The sequence below is a fragment of the Drosophila persimilis genome, unplaced genomic scaffold, assembly GCF_003286085.1.
Source record: "Drosophila persimilis strain 14011-0111.01,24,50 unplaced genomic scaffold, DperRS2 tig00000572-arrow-pilon, whole genome shotgun sequence".
NCBI classification, from domain to species: Eukaryota; Metazoa; Arthropoda; class Insecta; order Diptera; family Drosophilidae; genus Drosophila; species Drosophila persimilis.
Genome location: NW_020825321.1, coordinates 1,747,445 through 1,774,730, shown reverse-complemented (window position 1 = coordinate 1,774,730; position 27,286 = coordinate 1,747,445). Strand labels below are relative to the sequence as shown.

The window sequence follows — 27,286 nt, the reverse complement described above, 5'->3', positions numbered from 1 at the left end:
GTTTTACTAAGAAATGAAACAGGTCATTAGCTAGATTTCAAATATACTGGACCTTATACAGTAGACAGTATAAGAAATAACGATAACATAACAATATCAAATATTAAAGATAAAAAATAAAAAGTACATAAGGATAGATTAAAATCTTTTATTACATAATTATTTTACTCTGTTGTATGACACAAGTAGTTTATCGGCTATTACTTAAAAAAAAAATAAATAAAAAAAATAAATAAAAATACAAACTATATCTATATCTAACATTTTATCAAACAAACTTTTGTTCTATAAATAAATTCATATATTACATGCATGTACATATGTAATACACTGCTATATACTCATATAACATATATAAACTCATATACAAGCGCGTATATAAACGCAGTGACATAAACAACTATTGTTTATGTTACACATTCCTTTTGAACGACAACATGATCTGCCTCTTGAGCGCAGATCAGCTAGCTGGCCAAACTATCAAGCATTTCCCCAAAACACAGGCACAAGAAACTCCCAAACGCACTCATACTGAAGCTAAGGGTCTCTTCCAAGTCGCCTAGCATAATCTTTCTTTCTCATTGATACACTCAGTTAAACCTTATTTATATATATGATAAAACTCGTGTTTTACTTTGCAGGTTTTTTTTGCTAAAGAACATTGCGATATTGGTAAATTGATTATATTCTTAGAATATTACGTTCCTGGTATCAAACTTGAATCAAAGCTGGGCAATTGTACAATATTCGCTATAATGTATAGCAGCTTATCAAATCTAACTAGTTTGCTTGATGTTTTGCAAAAACGTAAAGGGGACTTGAATATAAAAAGCTTTTATCTCAAGGATTGCTCTCTCGAAACAGTTTTCCATAATGCTCTAAGAACAGAACAAATCGATAACGTTGCTGCCAACATTGAAGAGTTCCATGGATTAGTTTATAGAATACGAGAAAACAGGGGATCTCGTTTTGAACTCAGTAAAAAAAAGATAAATCCTTTACGGCGTACGCACACTATTATTGTTCTGCATAAGTCTCTAATCAGAGACATCAGATTCTACTGCATGCCAATGCTGCAAATATTTTTCCCAACACTGTTAACCATCTGGGCTCTCAGTATTCCGTATCTGGGCCAGAAAATGAAAATGAAACCCTTCCCCGTTAACCTCTTCGGTAAGGCCACTACTCTAGTGCAGCTTAAAGCTACGGGTAGGCCACTACTAGCCGCAGAAAGAAGGTACGTCAGCGAAGGCGCCATAGAACTGGAACCGGATAAAGATATTATGGAATATATGCGCAACTATTCTGCGGACCATTACTTGCTAACGGATATGAAGTTTACTGCTGCAGCCATATTTAAGGAAAATAACGTTGAGGCCCTGTTCAACAACAAATGGCTTAACACTGCTCCGAATAGTCTGGCGCAAGTGATGAATGTCCTGGCTTTGTACGTTAATTAAACTATGCGATAGTCATTTTGTACTTTCCACGAGACAAAAGTAATTTGTAGGCCTGTATGAGTAAATCACTCGTATTTAGAATTTCCAACATCTTTTTTAAAAATCAAAAACCGCGATTTGGTGAGTTTGCGCATTTTTATAATTTGCACTCGGCATTTGCAGCACCCATCCACAAAAAAAAAATTGTTTGTATGGTATGATCACACTTTTAGAAATTAATTTTTTAGTGGCATGTACATATTTGCCGAAAAAATTAGCTTCCTATCAATTTTCCAAAAAATTTCAAAGATACTAGATAAAGGTAATAAATCAATCCCATTTTATAATACAATAAAAAAGACCGCAGTCACAAAATCGAGAATCTTGAATTTTAAAAAAGATTTTGGAGGCATGTATATTTCAAATTCTAAGTATGAAGAGTAATCTATTCGTCCAGCCCTACACCATAATTTTTATCTCGTGTAAAGTACATTCCAAAAGTAACATGTTGTCGCACAGTGTTCCAGTTAATCATTTAATTACTAAGCTTGTTCAACTTTTCAGTGCTTTTGTGGGTTCCGAATCAAGGATTTATGTGGAAATGGAGCCATTACCATACACTACAACTCATTCTGTACAGTTGCATCATAGCATAGACAGTAATGCTTTCATGTTTAATATTATCCTGTGCTTCTCTTTCGGCTTTATATGGACTCTACCTTTGCTATTTTTTACAATGTGGCGTGGAAATCGATACGGTCATATTGAGGTAATTGCCGGAATGCCGATTTGTAGACTAGGCATGGCATCTTTTATATATAATGTACTTAGCATAGTCATATGCTGCCTACCATTGAATCTAGCTATAATTGTTGTTCACCGTGACATTCTTATGAATATGGAGGTTTTCAGTAAGTAACTATCTAACATACAAAGATTAATTTTTCTCTAAATCTTTTCAATTGTATAGTGTTTTTTATCCACATATTACTAGCAGCTGCTTTCTGTGCCCAGTGCATGAATTGTTGTGTTTCTTTCTGTTCGGCAGAGCATCGTTCTGGTTATTTAATACTTTCAATATTTTTATCATTAGGCATAGTGATCTATGTCCGAGTTATTGAGTTACAGACCCTGCCAAAACTGGAAAAAACTGCTCTTCTGATTTGGGACTTACATCCCCATTTCGCACTAATTCACAACCTGATGCACTCTAATAAAATGTATGAAATAACAGGCCTGTGCAATGACCAGCAGACATATCAGACTAGTGTGCATTTGGAGCAATGTCAAAGAATGCCAAACTGTTGCGGTGAGTTTTTCTTTTAATAATTAAAAAATGTATTTTTCTTTTTTACAAATGATTAGACTGAATCAGTTTGCTCCCAGAAATATAAACACTAATCAAATTCAACCAAAGACAATACGAGTGTAATACTAAGATAAGTAACGCCCATGCAATTTTTACTGTCTGGCTTTAGACCAGGCTCCAGGCTCTCTTACGTTTTTTTAACAGCAACGAGAGTGCGCTCAAAACCCAGCCGCTCTCTGGTTCTATACATGAGGCTGAGATTTAAATATGTGTGCACAGGATTTTCATACATTTTAGGTTTTAGATTACATACATGTGTAATTTTTTGAAGACGCTTGCCCAAAATTTAGGTCTTATATTTTATACGCTTTATATGCTAGTTTTATTTAATATAGAATATACGAATATTATGATCGAATGTACATATGTAAAAACACGCAAAGTTTTTTCATACATGACTTCACATTAGAATCATTTTCATCATGGTATTCAGCCTGCGTCGTGTCCAAAAGCTCAGATTGTTTAAGTACGCCTACTTGCATGTGCATAGTACATATGTGTGTTTGTACGTGTGTAAGTTAACCACCGTCACTGGACGTGTGCTGACCTAGCATATCAGCGAGGTCCACGACCAGAGTCACAGGTTTAACGGATGCAGCTGCAGTAATTCAACACCACCCACAAGGCGAAAGTCAGCAGTTCCCACGGGTGCCGAACAGCTGCCAGCGACGTGTAAGTTCTTGGAACGGCGGCGACGGTTCTGCAGTGACGGCAGTGCCGCGGCAGCACTGTCCGCGAAGCCGGCTGCAATCATAGCTTTTAATTTCATTAATAATTAGTCTTAAGTTTGAATCCAAATAAAGAGCGTATCGCTCGCCTTTATCACTTAATTCTCGTTCATAATATTCGGTCAGCTACCGCTACCGAGTTCAATAACTATCATAACTCCAACGTTTGATATCAGTCAGCTAGCTAACGCTTCTGAGGAATAGTTAACTTAACATAACCAATAAAAATACCTAATAACAGCATACTCGTTGTGTTCAGGTGTAATCTAATAATTGGCGCCCAACGGAAAAAGAACCAAACAAGGTGTACAATTTTTGTTGTGAAAACTCAAACAGAAAGTGAGAAAAACAAAAAATAATAATTTTTTTTGTGTGTGTGTGTGTGTAACACAATAAAAAAGGAGACGAGAGAAAGAGAATCTTGCATAAAAAAAAAAAAAACACAAAGACTGCGGCGAGAAACAAATATACTCTTCACTGTCCCCTGCACCTCCAACGCGACGACCGTAGCGAGGGATAACTACTCGCTTTAATATAAACACGACTGCTGCGCTGGATATATCTAAGTTAGAAAACATGTATGAGATTTGAATAGGGAGAATTCCAATAATAAAGTAAATTTCAAATAAAGTAAAAACCAGGGGGAACGTTGTGAGTTGCTGCGGATACCGCAACTCTACATTTATACCCGATACTTAGTCAGTATGGCTCTCCTCCGGCAGACGCCGCTAATATTAAACGACACGACAAAGAGTGCGTGCGAGAGAGACAGAAAATCAGTCTGAGCGTGACGTCGGGCGCTGCGTAGCCAGTGCAAATTGATTTGTTCCTTTTGGCTATAAAAATTATCTGATCTGATCCAGATTCAGCAATCTGATAGATATGGCTATTATCTATGATTCTGCGTTTTTAGTTTTCTTGTATCCTCAATATTGTGTATGCAACAGATTTTCGTTCTTTGGGGGAGCGGATGGGGGTGGGGCGAAATTCTGAGATATACGTTTTATAGTGAGATCTAACAGAAGTGCGGATACTAAATTGGGTTACTCTAGCCTTAATAGTCTCTGAGATTTGTGGTTGCCCCAGATTTTCGTCCTTTGCGGGGGCGGAAGGGGGTGTGTAGAAATTTGGACACAAAACGGTCATGGTCCGATATCACAGGAGTGTGGATACCAAATTTGGTTGCTCTAGCTCTTATGGGTTCTGAGATCCTTGAACTCATATTTTACAATTGGAAAAACCGACCATGAAACCCGTGTGTTGGAGAGAGAAAGAGTGAAATTGTTTTCTTGATTCTGGCTATAATAATTTTACGATTTGGTTCAGATGTTGCACTCTAGAAGAAGTCATCTTCTACGATTCTGCGTTTTTAGTTTTCTCGTATCGTCGAAATTGTGGATGCCACAGATTTTCGACTTTTGTGGGGGCGAAAGTGGGCGGGACAAAGTTTTTAAATATTCTTGTAGCAGTGACATATCACAGAAGTCTGGATCCAAATCATCGTTGCTCTAGCTCTTATAGTCTTTGAGCATTAGGCGCTGAAGGGGACGGACAGACGGACGGACGGACAGACGAACGGACGGACGGACAGACAGACATGGCTCAATGGACTCGGCTTTTGATGCTGATCAAGAATATATATACTTTATGGGGTCGGAAACGATTCCTTCTGGACGTTACACACATCCACTTTTACCACAAATCTAATATACCCCAATACTCATTTTGAGTATCGGGTATAATAAAACTAAAACGAGTGAGTTAGAGAATTTTCATTTTGGTGACCATTCATGCCGTAGTCTTACAATAAATCTGTTTTAAACCGAATGGACAGAAATAGACTAAACAAAAAACAGAAACGATACGAACTTGGTGCCAGAACGTTAGCAAGTTTGCTTGGGGAGTTCATTGACCTACAAGTACCTGACCAAGTTGACCAACCCGCTGCGTGCAGCCAAACCGAAAAAACAGATATGGGCGCTGAACATCTCAAAGCTATAAATGACACGGACGTGCAAAGCGCACTCACAGTGCAGGCGCGAGAGAACACTAGGAGGGAGGACGCCCTCAAACAGGAGTTTCAGCAACAAATAGCATTAATAAATTGTAAAATACAAAACTCACCGCTCGCGGTACCCGAGGTAAAAGTCTATAAGGATGTAGAAATAACCGACAGGATACTTTGTGATGAGCCTCTTGACGCAGTGAAGTGCGTCCCTGAGTAAAATGGAACTCAGGAAACATACGTAGCATGGAGGCAGGCCCATGCCGCATACAAAATTTTCTAATTTCACTCATAGCCCGGAGTCAGATAAGGGTCACAGCAAATGCGGTCTTGACATCATTGAACACACCGTTGAACATCGAGGCCATCATCGAAAGGATAGACTTCACATTCAACGATAAGAGACCCATACATGTCAGTGAACAAGAAGTGGGTACGCTGAGGCAAGGCGGAATGTCGATTCTACAGTACTATGATGAGGTAGAAAAGAAACTTACCTTGTTGACCAACAAGGCCCACATGACGTACGACATTAGCTTGGCAAAGGGCATGTGCGAAAAGTTCAGAGGCGACGCACTCCGTGTATTCATCTCTGGGCTGAAGCGTAGCTTGACGGCCGTACTGTTCTACGCTCACCCCCCCCCCCCCGATTTGCCAACAGCCCTGGCATTGGCACAGGAGGTGGAAGCAAACCACAAAAAATACGCTTTCGCAAAAAGCTATGCTAGGGGTGTGGAAGAAAAGGGACGCTCTGACCAACGGCAACAAGGCCGTCAGAATCAGCAGTCCCAAGGCACGAACCAGTCCAACCAGAACCACCAGGGTAAAAATCCTTATTATAAAAAGCAAAACGGTAACTATAACGCCGATAGAGCTCAGGCCGGTGGCGAAAAAGCCCCAGAGCCTATGGACGTAGACCCCTCGTCCTCGAAATACAGGCAACCAACGAACTGGCAGAAATTTCAAAATCAGGGTCAAGGCCAAGGTAGCAAACGCCCCGCCGGTTCCGATCGTGCAACTGGCCAAAGGCGGCAAAAGATAAACCTCCTCAAAGCAGTCGCTGAACAAGAGGCGAACTCGCACAAGTAGCACAGGAAGCGGTAGCCGAAATGGACGACGGCAACGACTCTGACACAGATAGCGACAACGCTATTTTTTTAGGGGAAGGTCCCTGCTACCGTTCACTCGGCGCAGAATAGCAGTGATAGACATGTCTTTTCTAATCGACGCGGGTTCGGCCAAAAATTATATCACACCAAACGAACGACTAAAAAACGTTACCCCTGTCCCCTTTCGCCGTGCACTCCATCCATGGCACAAACAACATCACGCAGAAATGCAAGATATCCATGTTTGGATACGACCTTTTTCTTCCATGAACACTTTCCTTATGCCTTGATGAAGGCCCAATAAAAAAAAGGTGTAAGTGTACTAACGTCAACCACACCAAAAACGAAGATATACAAGCACCACCTGCGGTAAAAGCTGATTTCCTAAACGACCGACGAAAACGCGGTCTACTCAAAGTTGTATCCATACCCCAAAGGTGTCGAAGATTTTGTAACTTCAGAGGTCAACGATCTCTTACGAAACGGCATCATCAGAAAGTCCAGATCCCCATACAACAATCCGGTATGGGTAGTGGACAAAAAGGGGACGGACGAGAAGGGCAATATGAAGAAGCGCCTAGTCTTCGATTTCAGGAAACTGAATTCAAAAAACATCTCCGACACATACCGCATGCCGAGCATATAATGATAGACAATGATACTGACAAATTTATGTAAAGCGAAGTACTTCACCACTCTCGATCTCAAATCAGGCTACCACCAGATCACTCTGGCAGAATCTGTTCGAGATAAAACGGCATTCTCAGTTAACGGTGGGAAGTACGAATTTGGTCGACTGCCCTTCGGCTTAAAAAATTGCGGAGGTATTTTTCAGCGCACGATTGATGATGTTCTACGAGAACAAATCGGTAAATCGTGCTACGTGTACGTTGATGATGTCATCGTCTTCTACGAAAACGAGGTGGATCACGTCAAATACGTCGGCTGGGTATTAAAGAGCCTTCATAGTGCAAACATGACTGTGGCCCGCGAAAGTCAAAATTTGTTACATAGAGCGTCGAGTACCTCGGCTTTATCGTAACTAAACACGGCGCAAAAATGGACCCTGAAAACGTGAACGGCTACGTTGAGCCTAAAACGGTATTTAGCGGCAGACCATTCATGGGGGTATTATCGTTGTTTCTTTAAGGACTTCTCAGCAATCGCGAACCCAATCTCCGACATTCTGAAAGGAGAAAACGGATCCGTCAGCATTTACAGGTCAAACGAGGGGGAACGTTGTGAGTTTCTGCGGCGACCGCAGCTCTATATTTATACCCGATACATGGTCAGTATGGCTACATTGAGCGACAATGTGTGCGTGCGGGAGAGCATGTCGTCGGTCGTTTCGTAGCCACTGCAAATTAATTTGTTCCTTTTGGCTAAAAAAATGATCTGATCTGATCCAGATTCGGTTATCTGGTAGATATGGTCATTCTTTATGATTGTGCGTTTTTAGTTTTCTCGAATGTGCAATATTGTGGATGCAACAGATTTTCGTCCTTTGTGGGGGCGGAAGAGGGTGGGGCGAAATTTTGAAATATACCTTTTATATTGAGATCTAACAGAAGTGCGGATACTAAATTTGGTTACTCTAGCCTTAATAGTCTCTGAGATTTGTGGATACCCCCAGATGTTCGTCCTTTGCGGGGGCGGAAGGGGGTGTGGCGATACTTTGAAACAAACTCGTCAAGGTCCGATATCTCAGTAGTGTGGGTCAATAATTTGGTTGCTCTAGCTTTTATAGTCTCTGAGATCTAGGCGCTAATGTTTTAAGCTAAGCAAAGCCGACTATGATACGTCTGTGTTAGAGAGAGACGGGGCGAGAAAAAATGAAATTGTTTTCTTTATTCTGGCTATAATAATGATACGATCCAATTCAGATTTTAAAAGATATGGTCATTCTCTACGATTCTGCGTTTTTGGTTTTCTCGTATCTTTAAATTTGTGGATGCCACAGATTTTCGTCCTTTGTGGGGGCGAATGTGGGCGGGGCGAAGTTTTGAAATATTCTCGTAACAGTGACATATCACTGAAATCTGGATCCAAAACATCGTTGCTTTAGCTCTTATAGTCTTTGAGCACTAGGCGCTAAAAGGGACGGACAGACGGACGGACGGACAGAGGGACAGACGGACAGACAGACAGGGTTCAATCGACTCGGCTATTGATGCTGATCAAGCATATATATACTTTATTGGGTCGGCAACGATTCCTTCTGGACGTTACACACATCCATTCTCACCACAAATCTAATATACCCCAATACTCATTTTGAGTATCGGGTATAAAAAGATCCAGGTACAGTTTAATATGGACATTGACATGCATTGACTGCATCTTTCAAGAGCCGATGCAATTACTGCACCGTCAAGTGGCCAGCGTGACACCAGCAGAAGGCTGTTACGCGCGGATCCGAGGCAAAACGCAGCCCTCCTCCTGCCCAACCGACCGCATGACGCTTGGTACGTACCCGAACCAAACGCGTACATGCAGGAAAGATAGCTTTAAGACTAATACTCGAGGAAAATTAGCACTACACTACTAAGAAGCCAAACATGCATTCAAAATACATTTACGAATACCACTACAATTACTAATTACTAGAATGGTGAGTGAGGATTCGTAATTTAATAAGAGGAAGAGAATTAGTAGTGGATATAATATGGTAGAGGGAATTATAATCCGAGCATAAGACCCTAAACGGTTCATACAAGGAATAATTCGACCTACAAAGTGGAAGGAACAACGGTATACAATTCCTAGTGAGTCTAATAGGAATCGTGAAGTTTATGCGGCCCAACAGATCAGGGTTGTCTATGTCACCCCTGATCAAGTTGTGCACAAAAATCACACCAAGCATTTTTCTACGGTTAACTAAGGATGGCAGGTTTACTAATAGCAGTCTACTAGATTAAGATGTGAGTCTCACACCTTCATCCCAGTTAAGGCCCTACAGAGCAAAGAGTAAAAAGTTTTTCTGTACTGATTCTATACGGTCCTGGTGTACTTTGTACTGAGGGCACCATACAGTGGAGCCGTATTCCGAAATCGGACGAACTAGCAAGGTATAGACAGTCTTTGTTATATAGGGGTAGTCAAATTCCTTTGACCACCTCTTTATAAACCCAAGCAGAAAACTTTAGCTTGGGGTCTAACATAACACCAAGATCATCCACCAGGGTAATTCTCTCAAGAGAACCACCAAATAGGGTATATGGAGCCTACAAGGGACTAGAACGGTGAAGTGTCATAACTTTACATTTCGAGGCATTAAGGTGTAACAAGTTTGCACAAAACCATGACTGAAAGTTACTGAGATCGGATTGCAAGCGAGAATGAAATGAAATGTCCTTATACTGGACACACCGTTTAACATCATCCGCATACAAAGGTACTCGAGAGTATGTTAATACCGAAGGCAAGTCATTAATAAAGAGTGTGTAGAGTAAGGGGCCTAGATGGCTGCCGTGTGGTACTCCCGAAGAAACCTTTACTGGTGAAGAGAGGGAGTTTTTGAAGACGACTCTTGAGACCTGGAACAAAGTTAGCTATAAATCCATTTCAGCAGGTTGGGAGGAAACCCTAAAAGGTCAAGCTTATGCGCTAAAAGGGAATGGTTTACAGAGTCGAATGCTTTACTAAAGTCGGTGTAAATAACATCCGTCTGTAAGTTACCTTGAAAGCCTTTAATAATGAAAGAGGTAATCTCTAACAAGTTCGTGGTGGTTGATCGCCGCCCTATAAATCCATGCTGAGTTGGAGATATAAGTGACTTGCAGAGATATTGCAAGTGCGGAGTTAAAACCTTTTCAAACATTTTGGGAATAGCGGATAACTTTGCTATACCTCTATAATTTGTTGCTTCAGACTTGCTATCTCTTTTATGAAGAGGAATTATAAACGATTCCTTCCAGATGGGAGGAAGCAAGAAGAATCAATGCACAGGGTGAATAGTTTAAGCAACGTATCCTGCATCGAGATAGGTAGTTCTAGGTAGCATTAAGCATAGAGAACTGAAAAGTTTGACCGAGCTATTACATAGCGAGTGTGAGAAGTAGGAGAACCAACTTCTTTAAATTTGTACAAATGCCAAGGGCATTGTAAAAAATGTTTGTGCCTTTTATGACATCAGTGCACAAGTACAAAGCGGACCAATCAAAATCCCTAATAAGATTATTAAGCTTCGTAAACTCGGCTTTACGAAAGAAACGGACACGTTCAGGTGGCCTTCTCGACCGATCGAATACAGTTGGTCCTATATCTAGCGACACTTCGAAAGTAGGATAGTAGGCGTCTTCAGGTGCTTCGAGGCGACGCATCCGCCCATCCTGATTGACAACGGCCTAGCCATACTGGAGAACGAGAAGATCGAGCGTCACATTATGAAGAATATACCCGGCGGCTACAATCTGTTCGTGCAGGACAAGGAGGTGGCCACTCTGATCGAGAACCTGTATGTGAAGTTGAAGCTGATGCTGGTGAAGAAGGACGATGCCAAGAACAATGTCCTCTTGTCGCACCTTAAGAAGATCAACGACCATTTGGCCAATCGCAATACACGCTTCCTTACGGGCGACACCATGTGCTGCTTCGACTGTGAGCTGATGCCCCGTCTACAGCACATCCGTGTGGCTGGCAAATACTTTGTGGACTTTGAGATACCAACGCACTTGACAGCGCTGTGGCGTTACATGTACCACATGTATCAGCTGGATGCCTTTTGGATACGCCCACGTTTACCACATCCATTCCAATTGATATATCGGAGTAAATTTCCTATAAAAATCAGCACACACAGCGCAGCAGCAGTAGCAGTAGCAGCCCCCAAATATACAGTGGGCTGCAAAAGTGAGTACATACTCACAATCACTGACTTTAGCCTCCCATAACAGGCAAACGAATAAAGCCAAACAAACCAAATTTGTTCCCCATATAAATACTTGTATTCTTAAAAAATAAACAATAATTACAAGAACGAGTAAAAATTTTTCAAAGAATGAAAAGTAAAAAACCAAAAGAACTCGCATGTACTCGGTTTTGCACTTTTTCATAAAAATTAAAGTAAATCATAATATTAACATTTTGCGCATAGACCCATATTAGATTTTACTTTTTTAATACGGTTTGGAATGTTCTCTATCAAATTCCCAAAAATATCTTTTGAAATAGGATTGCACTCCGCATCTATACATCCCCAGAGATCGCCTTGGTTAGATGGCGCTGATTCGTAGTGCTCAAGCCGTCGTTTCACGATTGACCGTAGGCTTTCAATCGGATTAAGGTCGGTTCTTTGAGATAACCACTCCAGAAATTTAAAATTTTGATTAACCAGTCATTCTCGAACATTTTTCGCAATTTGCTTCGGATTCCTGTCTTGTAAACAAGTTAGTTAAATTCAGGATAAATACATTTCTCCGGAAAATTAAGAAGTTAGGCTTGTAGAAGTTGTAAATAGTCCTCTCTGAACTGAATAACATACATTTTTTGTAGAGGACCAACGTGCTACCATGTAAAGCAACTTCAGACCATAATATTTCAATATTTCATATTATTCCTTATTTTTTAAGAATACAAGTATTTATATGGGGAACAAATTTGGTTTGTTTGGCTTTATTCGTTTGCCTGTTATGGGAGGCTAAAGTCAGTGATTGTGAGTATGTACTCACTTTTGCAGCCCACTGTACATCATATGTATACAAAACAAATAATTCATATTTTTGACAACTTTACAACTAAACCCCCGATGTGCAAACGTGCACCCGAATGTAGCGACAACCAGGACTTATAAATTATTGTATACTACAACCATGATATACATAATATCCACGCATATACTATACTATACATACATATATATACAACACACCTATACACCAATACTCGTGTATAGAGAGTAAATAGCAAAAGCATAACAAGTGTTCTTTAGCAGCCGCGTTGCCTTTCTTCAGCTATGCTTGATTCAAACACCACCCAGCCGTCTGCGGCGGTGTATTTTTGTTTAATTAATTAATGAACTCCATATTTGTGTATGCAAATATCCATACATATAGTTAAATATCCGCAACTCGAATTTAAGTTTTTTAACAAAGACTTTTATTTTACAACTTAAATATCTTTATGTCACAAGATTTAAATGAATTCCCCGACTTGACTTTCGGTCTGCTTGTCTCAAACGGAACTGATCTCTCTGCTGCTGGCTAGTTTCCATGAGCCCTTCTCTTGGAACTCCCGACTCTGGCTTCGGGCGTTGCTTTCCTCGGCTGCATCTTCGTGTCGGTGGCGTACGTGCCTGGATCGATATTTGGGGATGCGTCGGCTTTGATGAAAGGCATCCACTGCTGGCGATCGGTGTTGCATTACATGACGGAGCTAGGAATGTGATACTCCTTGGTTTTATGTCTAGCTTTGATTGGTCCTCATGAGTGGCGTGATTCTAAAGAATCGATTTCTCGAGAGTGGCGTGATTCTAATGTTGCTGAAACAATGTGGTCCATTGTTTATATTATGGGGGGGCCCTAGCTTGGAGTATGGGAAGAAACAGTTATTGATTCTTGAGTGGGGTCCTGTTACTTGTGTGGATGGGGTGGATGAATTGTACATAAACATAATGTGTATGGGATGTGGGGAATTATGGATATGTCACTATATAGTTAAATATCCGCAACTCGATTTTAAGTTTTTTAAAAAAGACTTTTATTTTACAACTTAAATATCTTTATGTCACAAGATTTAAATGAATTCCCCGACTTGACTGTGGGTCTGCTTGTCTCAAACGGAACTGATCTCTCTGCTGCTGGCTAGTTTCCATGAGCCCTTCTCTTGGAACTCCCGACTCTGGCTTCGGCTCTGGATCGATATTTGGGAATGCGTCGGCTTTGATGAAAGGCATCCACTGCTGGCGATCGGTGTTGCATTACATGACGGAGCTAGGAATGTGATACTCCTTGGTTTTATGTATAGCTTTGATTGGTCCTCATGAGTGGCGTGATTCTAAAGAATCGATTTCTCGAGAGTGGCGTGATTCTAATGTTGATGAAACAATGTGATCCATTGTTTATATTATGGGGGGCCCAAGCTTGGAGTATGGGAAGAAACAGTTATTGATTCTTGAGTGGGGTCCTGTTACTTGTGTGGATGGGGTGGATGAATTGTACATAAACATAATGTGTATGGGATGTGGGGAATTATGGATATGTCACTATATACATATATTATACGATAGCTCGATACGCAATTAATGGCTTATCCAATGGCATTGTATAGGCCACAACCACCCCCACCCGGTCTTGGCCCATATATTTACAAATATTTTTTTATTATTTGATTTTACTTTAAACTTTGTATTCAGCAAGGAGCTTTTCAATTTTAATTTTTTTTTGTGTGTGTAATGGAGAAAAACATAACATTTTATAACATAAAAAAAAAACAAAAGTCAAATGAAAAGAGGAAATGATGAGTATTTTTTGTATTTAAGAGAAAATGACAATTAAAAAAAAAAAACGAAACACCAACAAAAGGTTTAGTGAGCGGAAGGGATCGGGTTAACAACACTAAGGTCGGATCCGATACAAAGTACAGATCAAGCAATCGACCCAAGGAATTTTTCACATGGTTGACTTGAGACAGGGACAGGTCAAGCAAGCCATTAACAAAGTCATGTCGTGACATGGGCACTAGGTTACTAGACTCGTTTACCGAAAACCAAACAGTTCCTGGCAAGTTGAAGTCACCAAAAACTATCATATGATATTTATCTGATAGCGAGGAGGAAACAGCAGTTAAAGCGAACAAATGCTGCTCATAAATAGAGATATCCGAAGAAGGTGTAATATACGAGCAAGTAATGAATATAGCGAAAGCGGAAAGAATCAGTTTTACACACAGGAACTCCAGTTCCGGTTGAACCTGGACTGTGAAGTGCTCCGACGTAAAGATAGAGTCCACTGCAATCAGAGCCCCTCCTGCACGTCTGGACGAACGGTCCTTTCTAAAAGTTGTGTACCGACCTGCCAAAACCTCGGAACTAAGAATGTCCGGCTTTAACCAGGTTTCAGTAAACACAATAACGTGGGAAGCAAATGCAACACTATCCCGGAAAAGAGTACTGAGCTTACTACGTAAGCCTCTAACATTCTGATAAGTTACTAAAAAAGAAGTTAGTTTTTTGGAAAGGTGGAAGCAAGACGGGAAGTTGAGTAAGAGGAAGTTGAGGGTGACACACCGGAAAGATTTGGAAGGGATATGGGGGGCCTATTCTTCTTCTTAGCCTTAAACTCCTTCACCACCAAATGCTCCGGACAAAATTTGGCGGAGCAAATGGTGTCAAATTGAGTTGGGGAGATGATTATTTTAAACGAGGCTATCTCCCTGGCATAAGAGAAGTTGAATTTCTCCACCTTTAATACTACGGCTTTTATTTTGCTTTGAATAAAAGCAATTACATCATTAGATGTGAGGTCAGGGGCCAGCCGTGAAACAAAAACTTGTCGTTTAGTCACCACAGGCCTAGTACCTGTGGAGGCAATATCCGGAGGTTCGGAACGTCTATTTACTGTTGGGATCGGGTTAGACGGGACAACTAGCGAACTTGCGGACACCACGGACACGGACGAAAGAGAACGAACGATTGATTGGAGACTTGTTGCGTTCCTCCGGTTTGTTGAAAAACGGCCCACCAAAGTCTACGCCTGTGATCTCAAAGGCATGAGAACCATCAAGCCGCTCCTTTGGATGATCCCCCATAATACGCTCCAATCTTACGCACTTTTTTACTGCCTTTTTTACTTCCTCCCGCCAATAGGCCAATATTGGGATCGAATTAGTCCAAGCAAAAAGCCAGCAGTAGACAGTTTCCGCGCACTGTGCCGGCTCCGCGCGCCTCGGTCCTGGCTCGCTCTCGCGCGCTCGGAGGGGCGCTCGGATCCACAATCCACAAAAAGCACCATAAGGCATTGAGTTAAGGAGTGACGTTTCAACCCCCGTTTCAAACGCACGATCTACCGCGCGACCCCCGAAATAAATACTACACATTTACCACAAAGCACCACGGCATTTTCTTTTCTTGCGACGGCTACAGGAGGTTTCACTTCATCATCCATATCGTCGTTGGAGACTTGAGCTTCGTCCGCCCCCCTACAAACACCAATAAAAATAAAACACGATTCCCTACATACGGCACATATACACGATCTTCCATATACGTAAGCATTTTCAACTAGCATATTCTTGCAAATCTGTATATATTGTATTGTATTGTATATACAACGGTTATACACCGTCTTTAGCCGTTGTTTTAAATCTCGCCAAAAGGGGGGCTCGTTAGCCCAAGCCGCGGTACATAGCACTTACAGCCACACATACAAGCAGCAGCGGCGGTGCATTCTTTTCGTTTTTCCTTTCGCTTTCGCTTCTCTACCGCTGTCTTGCGTTGTTGTTGGTGGGAAAATATCTCGTAGCAGCCACTTCGCTGCTATCATAAGGAAGCACAGGAATCCCAGGGGATCGAACGTGGACATGACCAAGCTCAGATATTCCCTCTTGGTAGGGACTCGATCGCCGTTCAAAACGCTGCATGGAGCTCGATGATACTTCACAGGGAACCTGAAGTCATCCGTGGCTGGCAGCCAACACATTCCGAGAATCTTCTGTTCAGCCTCATTCCATCCGACGCTCACTCCTCGTCCGGGGCGCCCAATGCCGCCTCCACAATTGGTGAGCTGGATGAAAACTGGCACAACTCAAATCCAGCGTTCGCATGTATCTCCTTCACTCGGGTAGATACGCTGATAGCTTTGCTCTCGGTAGCAAAGCTGTCCACATAGTCGTCCACATAATGGCAGTCGATGATGGCCTTGACTGCTTTTGGATACAAATGTCGAAACCGTTTCATTTCTCAATGGAATTTCTGCGCAAACTTTCCGAGAAATACTTTTTTCCCACCGTTTGAGTCGACTTTTATGCTGTGGACTTTCTAAAGTTTCACTCTACAAAGGAGAAGGGATTATGGATTGAGTCGGGGAAGGCCTACAACCTTTGCTTAATTGGCGAGAAGTACTTTTCCGCTGCATTACTCAATGGGGGCATGCAACAGGAAGGGATTTAGGAAACTAAATTCAGGGGAAATAGAGCTTTGGTTCGTTTTCTTCCAAAAAAACATACCAATAAATCTGTACAGAATATCGAGAGCATCTTGTTGGAAGGCTCTTGCTCCTCTTTGGATTATCATGCTTAATGCAAGCTAAGCTCGGATTCCGGCGATAATAGTCACGGCTGCAGCATTCTCCGTTGAATCGCACTTCCTTCCTGCCGCGTGCGCTTCAGCCGCAGCATCCACAGCTCCTTGCCGCACCGCAAACGGCGATGTGCTCAAGTGCATGACAAATATGTTGAGGTAAGCCGATCCAAGGCAAATGCCACCAGTAGCAGACGTGGCAGCTCCAAGCCATGGCCATTAGCGCCACCGCATCGCTGCCTGCCAGATGCACGGGCAGCAGTCAAATGACGCTAACAATTTGTAAGTCATTTGTAAACATCATAAGTCAGGGCGTGCATTCGTTCCAATTATAAGCACCTAATGTATCTCCCGAGAACGGAAGGCTCTTTCTCGCCCCACCCGTTCCCGTTTCCAGCGTGTCCACGTAGGCGCATGCTGCATATATTACGCATACGCCGCGTACCAAACTCTGCCAGTAATAAAAACAAGCAAAATATAGCCGCATATGTATGTGCACTCCTTTACTCGAATGTGTGCTTGTACAGGAAGCTGTCTGAGTCCTTGTACCCGTCCCTTAACCACGGAGCTGGTTAAACAGCAGGCAAGTAACAGGATTTTTCCACATGAAACAGCCACAGACACGGACTCAAGCCCAGTGCCGCGTTGGGGCACCGCGGAAGCGAGTCGTGCAGAGCAGTGTGCAAATACGAGTAGTTTCAAGTGCGAGCAAGGAGCCCTGTCACGCCCACGCAATTCAATTAAAAAAAAATATAAAGAAAAACTGTGTAATAGCGTGGAAAACTTCGCTGGGAAAAACTTAATGCATTAAATGCGTGAGGGGCAAGCAAATGGATTAGTAAGCAATAGGGAACGCCAACGGCACCTTCTCTAAAATGAAAGAGCACAGCCGGCTTGTTCGGGTTTTCGACTCCAAAGTGTGGCAAATACCATAGCCTGTTGCTATCCACTGGAGCCTTGTTAGGCTCTAGACGTCAAGCGTATCCTTTAGACACGTAATCCTTGATGATCCTGGTGTATTCCTGCGCGAACTGCCAGTTGCGCTTCATATTCTCCTCGACGTGGACCAACCGCTTGCACGCCTCAAAATAGTCTTCCACCATCCTCTGAATAGTGTCATCCAATGACACAGCTAGGAGGCAAGACCGCGGTGAGGGCATGTTTGATGTCCCTGTCTGGCAAACCGCCTCGAGCTAAGTGGAAATCCTAGGTGTCCGTGATCCAGTCCAATGAGTATCTTCGGCAGTGCGTTGCTGTAGGGCCTCATTGGCAGGCTGGCATCCTTATCCACGCCTTGATCATCTCTTCGGCGGGTATCGGCAGGCTCAGGTTCGAAACGGAATTCACGTTTCGCAACGCATGGCGAGTTGATTTACTCCACTGATTTGCAGGCTTACCACGTTAGTAAGCTCCCTGGAGGATCTACCTCCAAGCAACTGAATATTCAGATGCGACGATCACCTTGCACACTCAGATCCTTCCTGAGGAAATTGTCAATCATCGTGACAGATGATATTTCATCCAGAAGTGCGTATGTATCAACCCGTCGGTTTGCTCCGTACAGCGTTAATGTCATTATACGGAACAGTAGGCGGCCTCTTTCTTAATCGACACAATTTAAGATCCTCTGTGCGGGCGCATACGCCGCCGCCCCTCTGTTCAGGCTACGTCCAGTAACTGCTGTTTGCTGGTTTCGCTGGCTATAGCCTTTCTCACCGCCTCGGTACGGCGACCTTCTGTGTTCGTAGTCCACACCATGTAGCAGACGGTGATGCCTCTTCCGGCATCCATTTACTTGACACTCACCATGCGAATTGCAGGATCTAGTCATGTGACCACTTCGTAGACATGAAAAGCATAGTCGTCGCAGCATGCCTTCGCCAGGTTGTGCTCCGAAATATTGGGCACCTCTCGTATTCCACTCAGCTGGCTGCGTAAAAGCTGCTCCGGTCGGCCATATCTGAAATGTAGCTGCTCCACAACAGCGCTCACGTTGCTTGGATGAATCAGGAGAGACTTGACGGTCTCGCGGGCTTCATCCTTCAGTGCTTTCAACAGGCGTTGGATGCTCTACAGATTTTTACAGTTGTACGCTTGCGTTGTCTCAGTGCATGCACAAAGGAAGATCGGCCAATCCTCGGGCTGACCTCCAAATACTGGCAGATCAGGCAGCTTGCGGGGCATATAGTTTCCACTGCTTCCATTTGGTGTCGTCCAGGCGTAGGAACCAGCTAGTGGGGTCGGCGTCGTGACGTTGTAGATGTCTACACCCGGCGGCCCAACTCCATGCGCTGTGCTGGTTGCACAAAATGGCGTAAAATAGGTGCTACTCGCCAGCAGTGGTGGTCCGCTATAAGATGGCGGCTGCGAGCATGTTGTACTGTTCACTCCGACCCCGTTAGGTGGCTACATACAGACAATAACGACCCACTCCAAGATGGCGTCAGCTGTGACGCAGCACTGCTCGCACCGACCCCGTTAGGTATTACGGTATCGATGGGCGTACTCACATTTTTCTGGGTTCTTGCCCTTTCCAGCTATTTCTCCAACGCTGTAATTCTCTCCAAGAGATCCAGCATTAGCGGTGGCGCGTTCTGACCACGTGCGGAACCTCCAGCTGTGGTCGCAATACTTTTAGGTTTGGAAGCTTCCAAGTTGGTCGTTGTGGTCTGGCTAGGAATTGGCGGCGCTGACGTTACTATTGACTTCGGCTTCGGCGGCCTGTTTCCTGCACCACTACTTCCAGGTTGCGAAGACACACTCGTTGTGGGGTTGGCTTGCCCCTCCATTATTCGGTTACTTCTTCTGGGGGAATGTTGCATCCTTCTATTTCCCAGAAGATCCAGCTAATTGACGCTTCCTGCCTCTGCTTTGGGTCGCTGCCTGCGGCCCAGTCCAAATATACACGCTGTCTGCGTTCCTCTGGGCACTGCCTGCAGCCCAGTGCGGATAAAACACAATCGCTTATCTTCATAGGTACTTAGGCGTTGGTTGCGTTTTATTTCCTATTTGCAAAAGGAGGTTAATACATTTTATTCTTATATGTAGGTAATATATCTACGCACGCTTCGTCTTTTATCCCTACTCTTTTTTCGACTGCTCAAACTAATGTGACCTTCTTGTCTTTTCATATTGTGACCATTTTTCTTCTTTCTTTATGTAGTGTATCTGTGCCCTTGCTTAAAACTAAGTATATATAAGCTAATTTTTCTCGACAACATCCCCACCACCGTTAATCAAGCACGCTCGTGATTCACAATATGTCTAGCTTTGCCAGCATACAGGTTGGGCGGTGTAGAACTCCAGCCGTCGTCTTTACAGTGGCTGAGCGAACCTGTCCGTCGCGTCCAGGCGTGACTGCTAGAATAACTCCCTTTTTCCATTGAGATCGATGAAGATTCTTATCACAGATAAGAGCAGTGTCCATTTCAGCGAGTTGTGGCACTGGGTGATGCCACTTTGTCCGTCTGGATAGGTCTGGTAGGTACTCATTGAGCCACTTGTTCCAAAATGAGTGTGAGATCTGCTGAGCGATGCGCCATTCCTTTCGAGTTGGCTGGTACTTCTAAAAGAAAAGTGATTAGGGGTTATCGGATCGTCTATGGGGTTATCCAGAGCAATGTGTGTAAGCGGTCTGGAATTTACTATGTTTTCAGCGTTACACATGCAGCGTGTGTCCTATGGCCCTCTTCACACTTCGTACCAATCTTTCCCAGCACCCACCTGCATGGGGGTTTAGCGGGCAATTAAACAGCCATTCGATCTGCTTGGTTGACAACTCGTTCGCTATTCTAATGTGATCGAGGTCCTGTAATTCTCTTTTCAATTCACGCTCAGCTCCCACCAAATTGGTACCATTGTCAGATCGGATTCTTACTGGTCTTCCGCGCCGCGCCACGAATTTATGCAATACTCGAAGACACGTATCTGTTGTCAGGTCCCTGGCAATTTCCAAATGAATTGCTCTTATTGTAAGGCATGTAAATATGCATATCCAGCGTTTCTCGGTACTCCTTCCTCTTACAACCAGAAACGGTGCCATATAGTCGATTCCAACATATGAGAATGGGCGTACGTACGGAGAGAGTCTGTCCTTAGGAAGTTGTCCCATTAATGGCATTTTTGGTGAAGCTCTCTGGATTTTACAAGTCATACAATTTCTAGCTGCACGGCGAACCTCCTGTCGGCAGTGTGGTATGTAGTACTTTCTGCGTATTTCTGCTATAATTGTGTTTTCATTCTGGTGTTTCCATAGCTCGTGATAATGTCGCACGATCAATTTTGTAACGTGATGCCCTTGGGGCATTAATATTGGACGCCTGGTTTCTTCTCCAACCGAACATGCGTTATTAATACGCCCATTCATGCGGATCACTCCTCTTCCGTCTATGATCGGAGACAACTTCCACAGCTTGCTGTTCTTTTCGATGGATTTTCCAGTCAATAGCGCCACCCGCTCATCATGAAATGCAACATCCTGTACATTGCGGATCACTATGAGTACAGCTTCTTCAATTTCAGATACATCAAGGTAGACTTTTCGTTTGATCTTACGATCACACATCCTGTTGACCCAAGCGACAACTCACATCAGCCTTGTAAATGAAGAGAACCTTTCCAGCAACTCCCTGAATACGATATTGACAGATCCATCTGAAGACATCTCATTGATTGATAACGTAAACTTGCTTCTTAGTTCCAGTTCCGTGTCACCAATGTCTGAAGTTCCTAGATTCCACTGACTTGCGTCCTCTTGAAGGAATTGAGGGCCTCTCAACCAGGAGGTTTCTCGAGTTCCAGATCTGAGTTTGGTGCCAAAGTCTGCCGGGTTATCCTTAGTAGGCACCCAATGCCAATCTTCCAACCTTGTGGCTTCAAGTATCTCGTCAATTCTGTGTCCTACATATGGCTTATATTTTCTGTGATCTGATTTAATCCATGCTAAGACAGTCTTGGAGTCGGACCACATGTGGACACATTTGGGGTTGACGTCGTGACCCTCGAGAATACATATCCTGAGACGAGTTCCTAGCACTGCCGCCTGTAGCTCGAGCCTGGGTATGGTCGATAGTTTCATTGGGGCACACTTGGTCTTTCCCATTATAAATGCGGACTTTCATCCAGATTTCGTACGTATGCGCCAGTATCCAACTGCTGCATAAGCTGACTCACTCGCATCGCAAAATATGTGTAGTTCAATTGGTTCCCCAAAGAACTCTTCAGCGTAACATCGCTTATCTTACATGCTTGGCTTAGGCTGCGCAACCAACATTTACATTGCTTTATATCGTCGCCCTCAATTGGCTGGTCCCACTCTGTTCGCTTTTGCCATATTGACTGCAGAAGCAGTTTAGCGATCAGGGAATATTCGGTTAGAATTCCAAATGGGTCAAACACAGACATAACCACTCGCAATACTTCTAGCTTAGACGGTATTCTTGATTCCGAAAAGATTGATGCGTCAATTTTGTTAAACGAAAGTGAGAACCCAAATTCGTCGCTGCGTGTACACCAGTACATTCCCAGGACCTTTTGATAATGCGAGGATTCATCCCTATCAAGAGTTATGGGTTCAGCTACTTGTTCGTTACCAAAAACCCTGTTGAAGAATTTCGAATTGGACACAAACTTTCTCAGTTCGAATCCTCCCTTTTTGTGAATGTCAATCTCCTTCACGACTCTCACAGCCGATTCTTCGGATGAAAAACAATGCACCACATCGTCCACATAATGTTTTTTAATAATGGCATTCACCCCATTTGGATACGAGTCCTTAAATTCAAGTGCGTTTCTATTTTTCACATATTGAGCAGAGGCCGGTGAACATTTGGCTCCAAAGGTCATGACCTGCATTTCATACTCCTTCATCTCGTCGCCTGGATTCTTCCTCCATAGTATGCGTTGGGCACATCGATCCTCCTTTCGTATTATGACTTGGTGGAACATTTCTGCTATGTCAGCACAGACTCCAATCGGTTTCTGTCTGAACCTCATAAGAATGTACGTTAAGGATTGATACCCGTCGGGGCCAGTCATGAGCATGGAGTTTAACGACACTCCATCGATTTCTGCAGCCGCGTCGAAAACAATTCTCAACTTGCCGCTTGTCCACTTCCAGTTCATTGCTTGTGATATGCCGAATGTATGACTTTTCTTCACTTGCTTCCATCAGGTCGCAGTATTTTTTGTAGTACTCTGGATCATGTATACATTTTCTTTCCAAGGACAATTGTCTCTTTATTGCCATTTTCTTGCTGTCAGGAAAGACGACGTCATCCACTTTCCATAGTAATCCCGTTTCAAAACGGTCACCAATACGTTTTGTCGTGGTTGATAGCAATCGGTTCGATCTCTCAGTTTCTCGACCTTCTACGTGGTTCTTCACAATCCGCACATCCATTTCCGAATTCGTGATGTAGTCTCGCACCAACTGTTCAATGTGCTCGTCATTGTGTTTAACCAGATGTACGGCCTTTACATTACTCATGGGTCCTGATTCTCCGCGACATTTTCCATACGCAACCCATCCCAGATTGGTTAATGCAATGGCTGGCCCAACGTATCCCATAGATCTCATTTGCTTTGGAGCTATCAAATGTAGGTTATCTAGTCCGATTAGTATTTCAGGTCTAGCATTACTATAGCTTTCACAGGAATACTCTTTATGTGTGGATATTGCGAACTTAGCTCATACATGTTTACGGATTGCTTCGGCAGCCGTAAATCCTTAATAGTCCTTACTCCGTTTAGTGCATAGACCTTGCCTCCACGTTCATCAGATATTCCAATATTAAATCGGCTGACCAATTCCGTTGATGTCTTTTCTCCAAACCATTGCAATGTCAGACTTTCTTTGGGTCCATGTAATCCTAACTCGTCTGCCAGGCTTTCATTTATAACGGTTACTGCAGAACCTTCATCAAAAAAGGCGTGGCACCTCACTATTTTATTTTTAGCATGAAGATTAACAGGCAATATCTTAAACAAAATCATTGAGCTAGCCTCATGCGTTGCTGTTCCTGTGAACTTTACTTCCTCGCCTGGTTGATTAACTGATTCTGCATGGAGCAAACGGTGAATGCGTTTGGCACATCCATCAAGTCCACATTGGTGATTTCGTCTACATTTTTGACTACGATGGCCGTACTTTAGGCAATTGAAGCATAATTTTCTTTCCCTTTCATGCTGCCATTTTTTTTCAAGTTCTAACTGGGCAAATGAGTTACAGTTTTCCAAATCGTGTTTCCCATTGCAGGCGGAGCACGCCTTCATGGTTACAAGTCCGATGTCGTTTGCATGGAATAGTCTCGACTTTTCCTTCTTTGGCTTGAACGTCGCCTGATCGTCAACCAATCCTGCGTCTTGCACTTCTTCGGCCAATCCCTGAAGCCATAGACTTAAATGACGGATCGATTTTTCATCTCCTAGTTGCTTGGAATGGCGGGCCCACTCCAGTCTCTGTTGCACTGGCCACTTTAAGATTAACTCCTCCATTAATGTTGGGTTTTTTAACTGCTGATGTGCGTTAGCTGCTTCTAAGAATGAAGCCTAGTTTTGTACCTTAATTTTAAACTCTACTAACTACTCTACTACTGCTCGGAAATTCTTTAACGCGACTAATCTGGCTTTTTACGAGTTTCTCCGGTCTACCAACATTTTTTTTAAGGGTCTCTAAAATATTTGAAACGTTAGAACTGTGAATAAGCAAACATTCAACGGTCTCCCTAGCCTTGCCCTTTATTGCCTTTTGGAGGCGTAACAAATTTTGGCTGTCACTGTGCAGTGGTCATAGTGAAAGCTTCGTTGAACATTGGCCACTCTTCGGAAGCACCATTAAACTCCGGTAGATCGTACAATTTTCTTTGCGTTTCCTGAGAAGGAACCGGTTGCCTTGGTGATGAGACTGCGTCTGATATCACTGAGGGCTCAGCCGTGGTTGATTGTGGTCCTGGCTCGCCAGTTGTCCTTCCACTAATACCAAGGGATCGCAGAAGTATATTAGTTTTTTCCATTTGAATTTGTTTCATCCGCAGAACTTCCATTTGGAACTGCTGCATTTGCATTGCATTGGCCCGCTGACCTTCTTGCATTTGGCGCCACATCTCCATCATAACGTTAACAACGCCATGTGATTGGGCTTCTTTTGATGTGCCGGCCCCCTCCATATATGAAGCTTCACCTTGCGCGGATTCTTTTTCCACTTTTCCCATCTCAACGTTGTCCTCGTCCATTTCATCCATTGCCCTTCATTTGCTCATTGCTCTGGTAATCATCACCCGCAGACTAACCTTTCCCCAAATCAACAATAAAATTGGCACTTACCAAACAAACCACAATCCAGAAATTTTCATTCGATTTCATTAGCCAACTGCGCACTCAAGCCTCTAGTTACTGGCCCGCAAGAACTTCGTTGGTTAGAGCGAGATGGCAGTATGTGCACGATCACGCATACATACATATAAATGTGCGCTTTTTTCAGCTGCCAGACGTGCGCACCCACGTTGGCCTCCGTGTTCTGCAATGTTTATTATCCACCCACGAGCGAGATGACCGTCTCCTTGTGGGTTCCGTCGCTTCTCCAATGTCCAGTATACTTCAGTGCTTGCACCACGAGTCTCTGCCCGTCTTCATACAAACTCCAAGAGCTCTAGCGTCATTGGCTTCCAAGAAGCGAAATAAAAGATGTTGAGTCCAGGAACGTGAGAATTGCGGATAAAACACAATCGCTTATCTTCATAGGTACTTAGGCGTTGGTTGCAAAAGGAGGTTAATACATTTTATTCTTATATGTAGGTATATCCCGTCTTTTATCCCTACTCTTTTTTCGACTGCTCAAACTAAAGTGACTTTCTTGCCTTTTCATATTGTGACCATTTTTCTTCTTTCTTTTTTCTTTATGTAGGGTATCTGTGCCCTTGCTTAAAACTGAGTATATATAAGCTAATTTTTCTCGACAACAGACGGCAGGTCAATTAAATTTAGCCTGGACCGGTAGGGTGGCAAGATTCTACCCGAGTCCTAGGTAAAGTTACGAAGGGCACAAATTAAAAATTTCTTTTGCACGGATTCAATAGCAACCTGCTGCTCTTTATACAGCAGGCTCCACACACAAGAACAATACTCCAATATAGGGCACACTAACGATATATACAGTTGTATCGTAACGTATGCGTCGTCAAACTCCTTGGACCAACGCTTGATGAACGCTAAAACACCCTAAAACACCCTTTATTTAATGTTGCAGCTATATGGCTGTTAAAACACATCTTATGATCAAAAAGGACTCCGAGGTCATTTGAACTCGAAATTCGCTCGAGGACATGATTTCCTAGAAAATATGAGACAAAACGTGGAGCGCGACGGTAAGAGGTCATAAGTTTGCATTTAGAAAGGTTCAGAAAAAGAAGATTAGTTGAACACCACAATAGTAGTTCACTTAGATCTAGTTCAAGGCGTGTGTGCAAATAACAATCAGAGTAATGCAGATTTTAACGTCATCAGCATACATTAGTGTAGTAGAGTAGCTGTTATAGCTTGAGGAAGTTCATTCACAAATAAAATAAACAGAAGCGGGCCCAGGTGACTTCCCTGTGGCACACCTGAAGTAACATAAACAGTATTTGACAATACGTTAGAAAACAAAACACGTTGAGTACGGTTAGAGAGATAGGACAAAATCCAATCTAGAAGATTCGTTGGGAACCCTAATAAAGAGAGCTTGTGAATAAGCAGAGCATGGTTTACAGAATCGAATGCCTTGCTGAAGTCCGTAACATAATTGCTACATCCGTCTGCAAACCAATTTGAAAACCACTGTGGATTAGGTTAGAAAACTCAAGAAGGTTAGTCGTTAGTCATAGTTTTCAATATTTGATCTTGAACCTTTTTTGTGAAGCGGAATGATGTAGGACTCATTCCAAATTACTGGGAGCCAAGACTGTTCCAAAGAGAGTTTGAAGAGAAAGGTCAAGGGTTTGCAAAGGGACTGGGCACACTGTTTAAAATGCAACTTGGTACCTTATCTGGACCCGCAGAAAACGATATGTCCATAGATGACAAGCCTTCCAGAACAACGCTTTCCTCGAAAATGGGCAGAAAAATGCTGTTAGCTTGAGGTAGCATTGTAAATATGATACGAGTACGTTGTTTGGAAAAAGGTACCCAATAAATTTGCAATACCAACAGCAGAAGCTTCTGTTTTGTTCTGGTTATGAAGGGACGAAGGAAAAGCTTAGAGTTAACGAACGAATAGAATTTTTTAGGAGCACTACTAAAGTTACTACTACATTATGAAAGGTAATGCTTATAACACTGCCTATTAACAGCAAGGAACAGAGAGCGAGCGTAGGAGCATTGAGCTAAGGCCGACGAGACAGCAGAGCGAGCCCGAAAATTAGCATCA

At 43.0% G+C, this 27,286-nt stretch overlaps 1 protein-coding gene across 1 annotated transcript; it reads left to right on the top strand.

Annotated features, from left to right (window-relative positions):
* The first annotated feature begins 1,145 nt into the window (after positions 1–1,145).
* LOC113566119 (chloride intracellular channel exc-4-like) lies at positions 1,146–11,465 on the top strand. The gene is made up of 3 exons (XM_026990242.1): positions 1,146–1,447; positions 10,954–11,387; positions 11,443–11,465. Exons 1-3 carry the CDS (start codon positions 1,146–1,148, stop codon positions 11,463–11,465), a joined length of 759 nt encoding a protein of 252 aa, XP_026846043.1.
* The last annotated feature ends 15,821 nt before the right edge of the window (positions 11,466–27,286 follow it).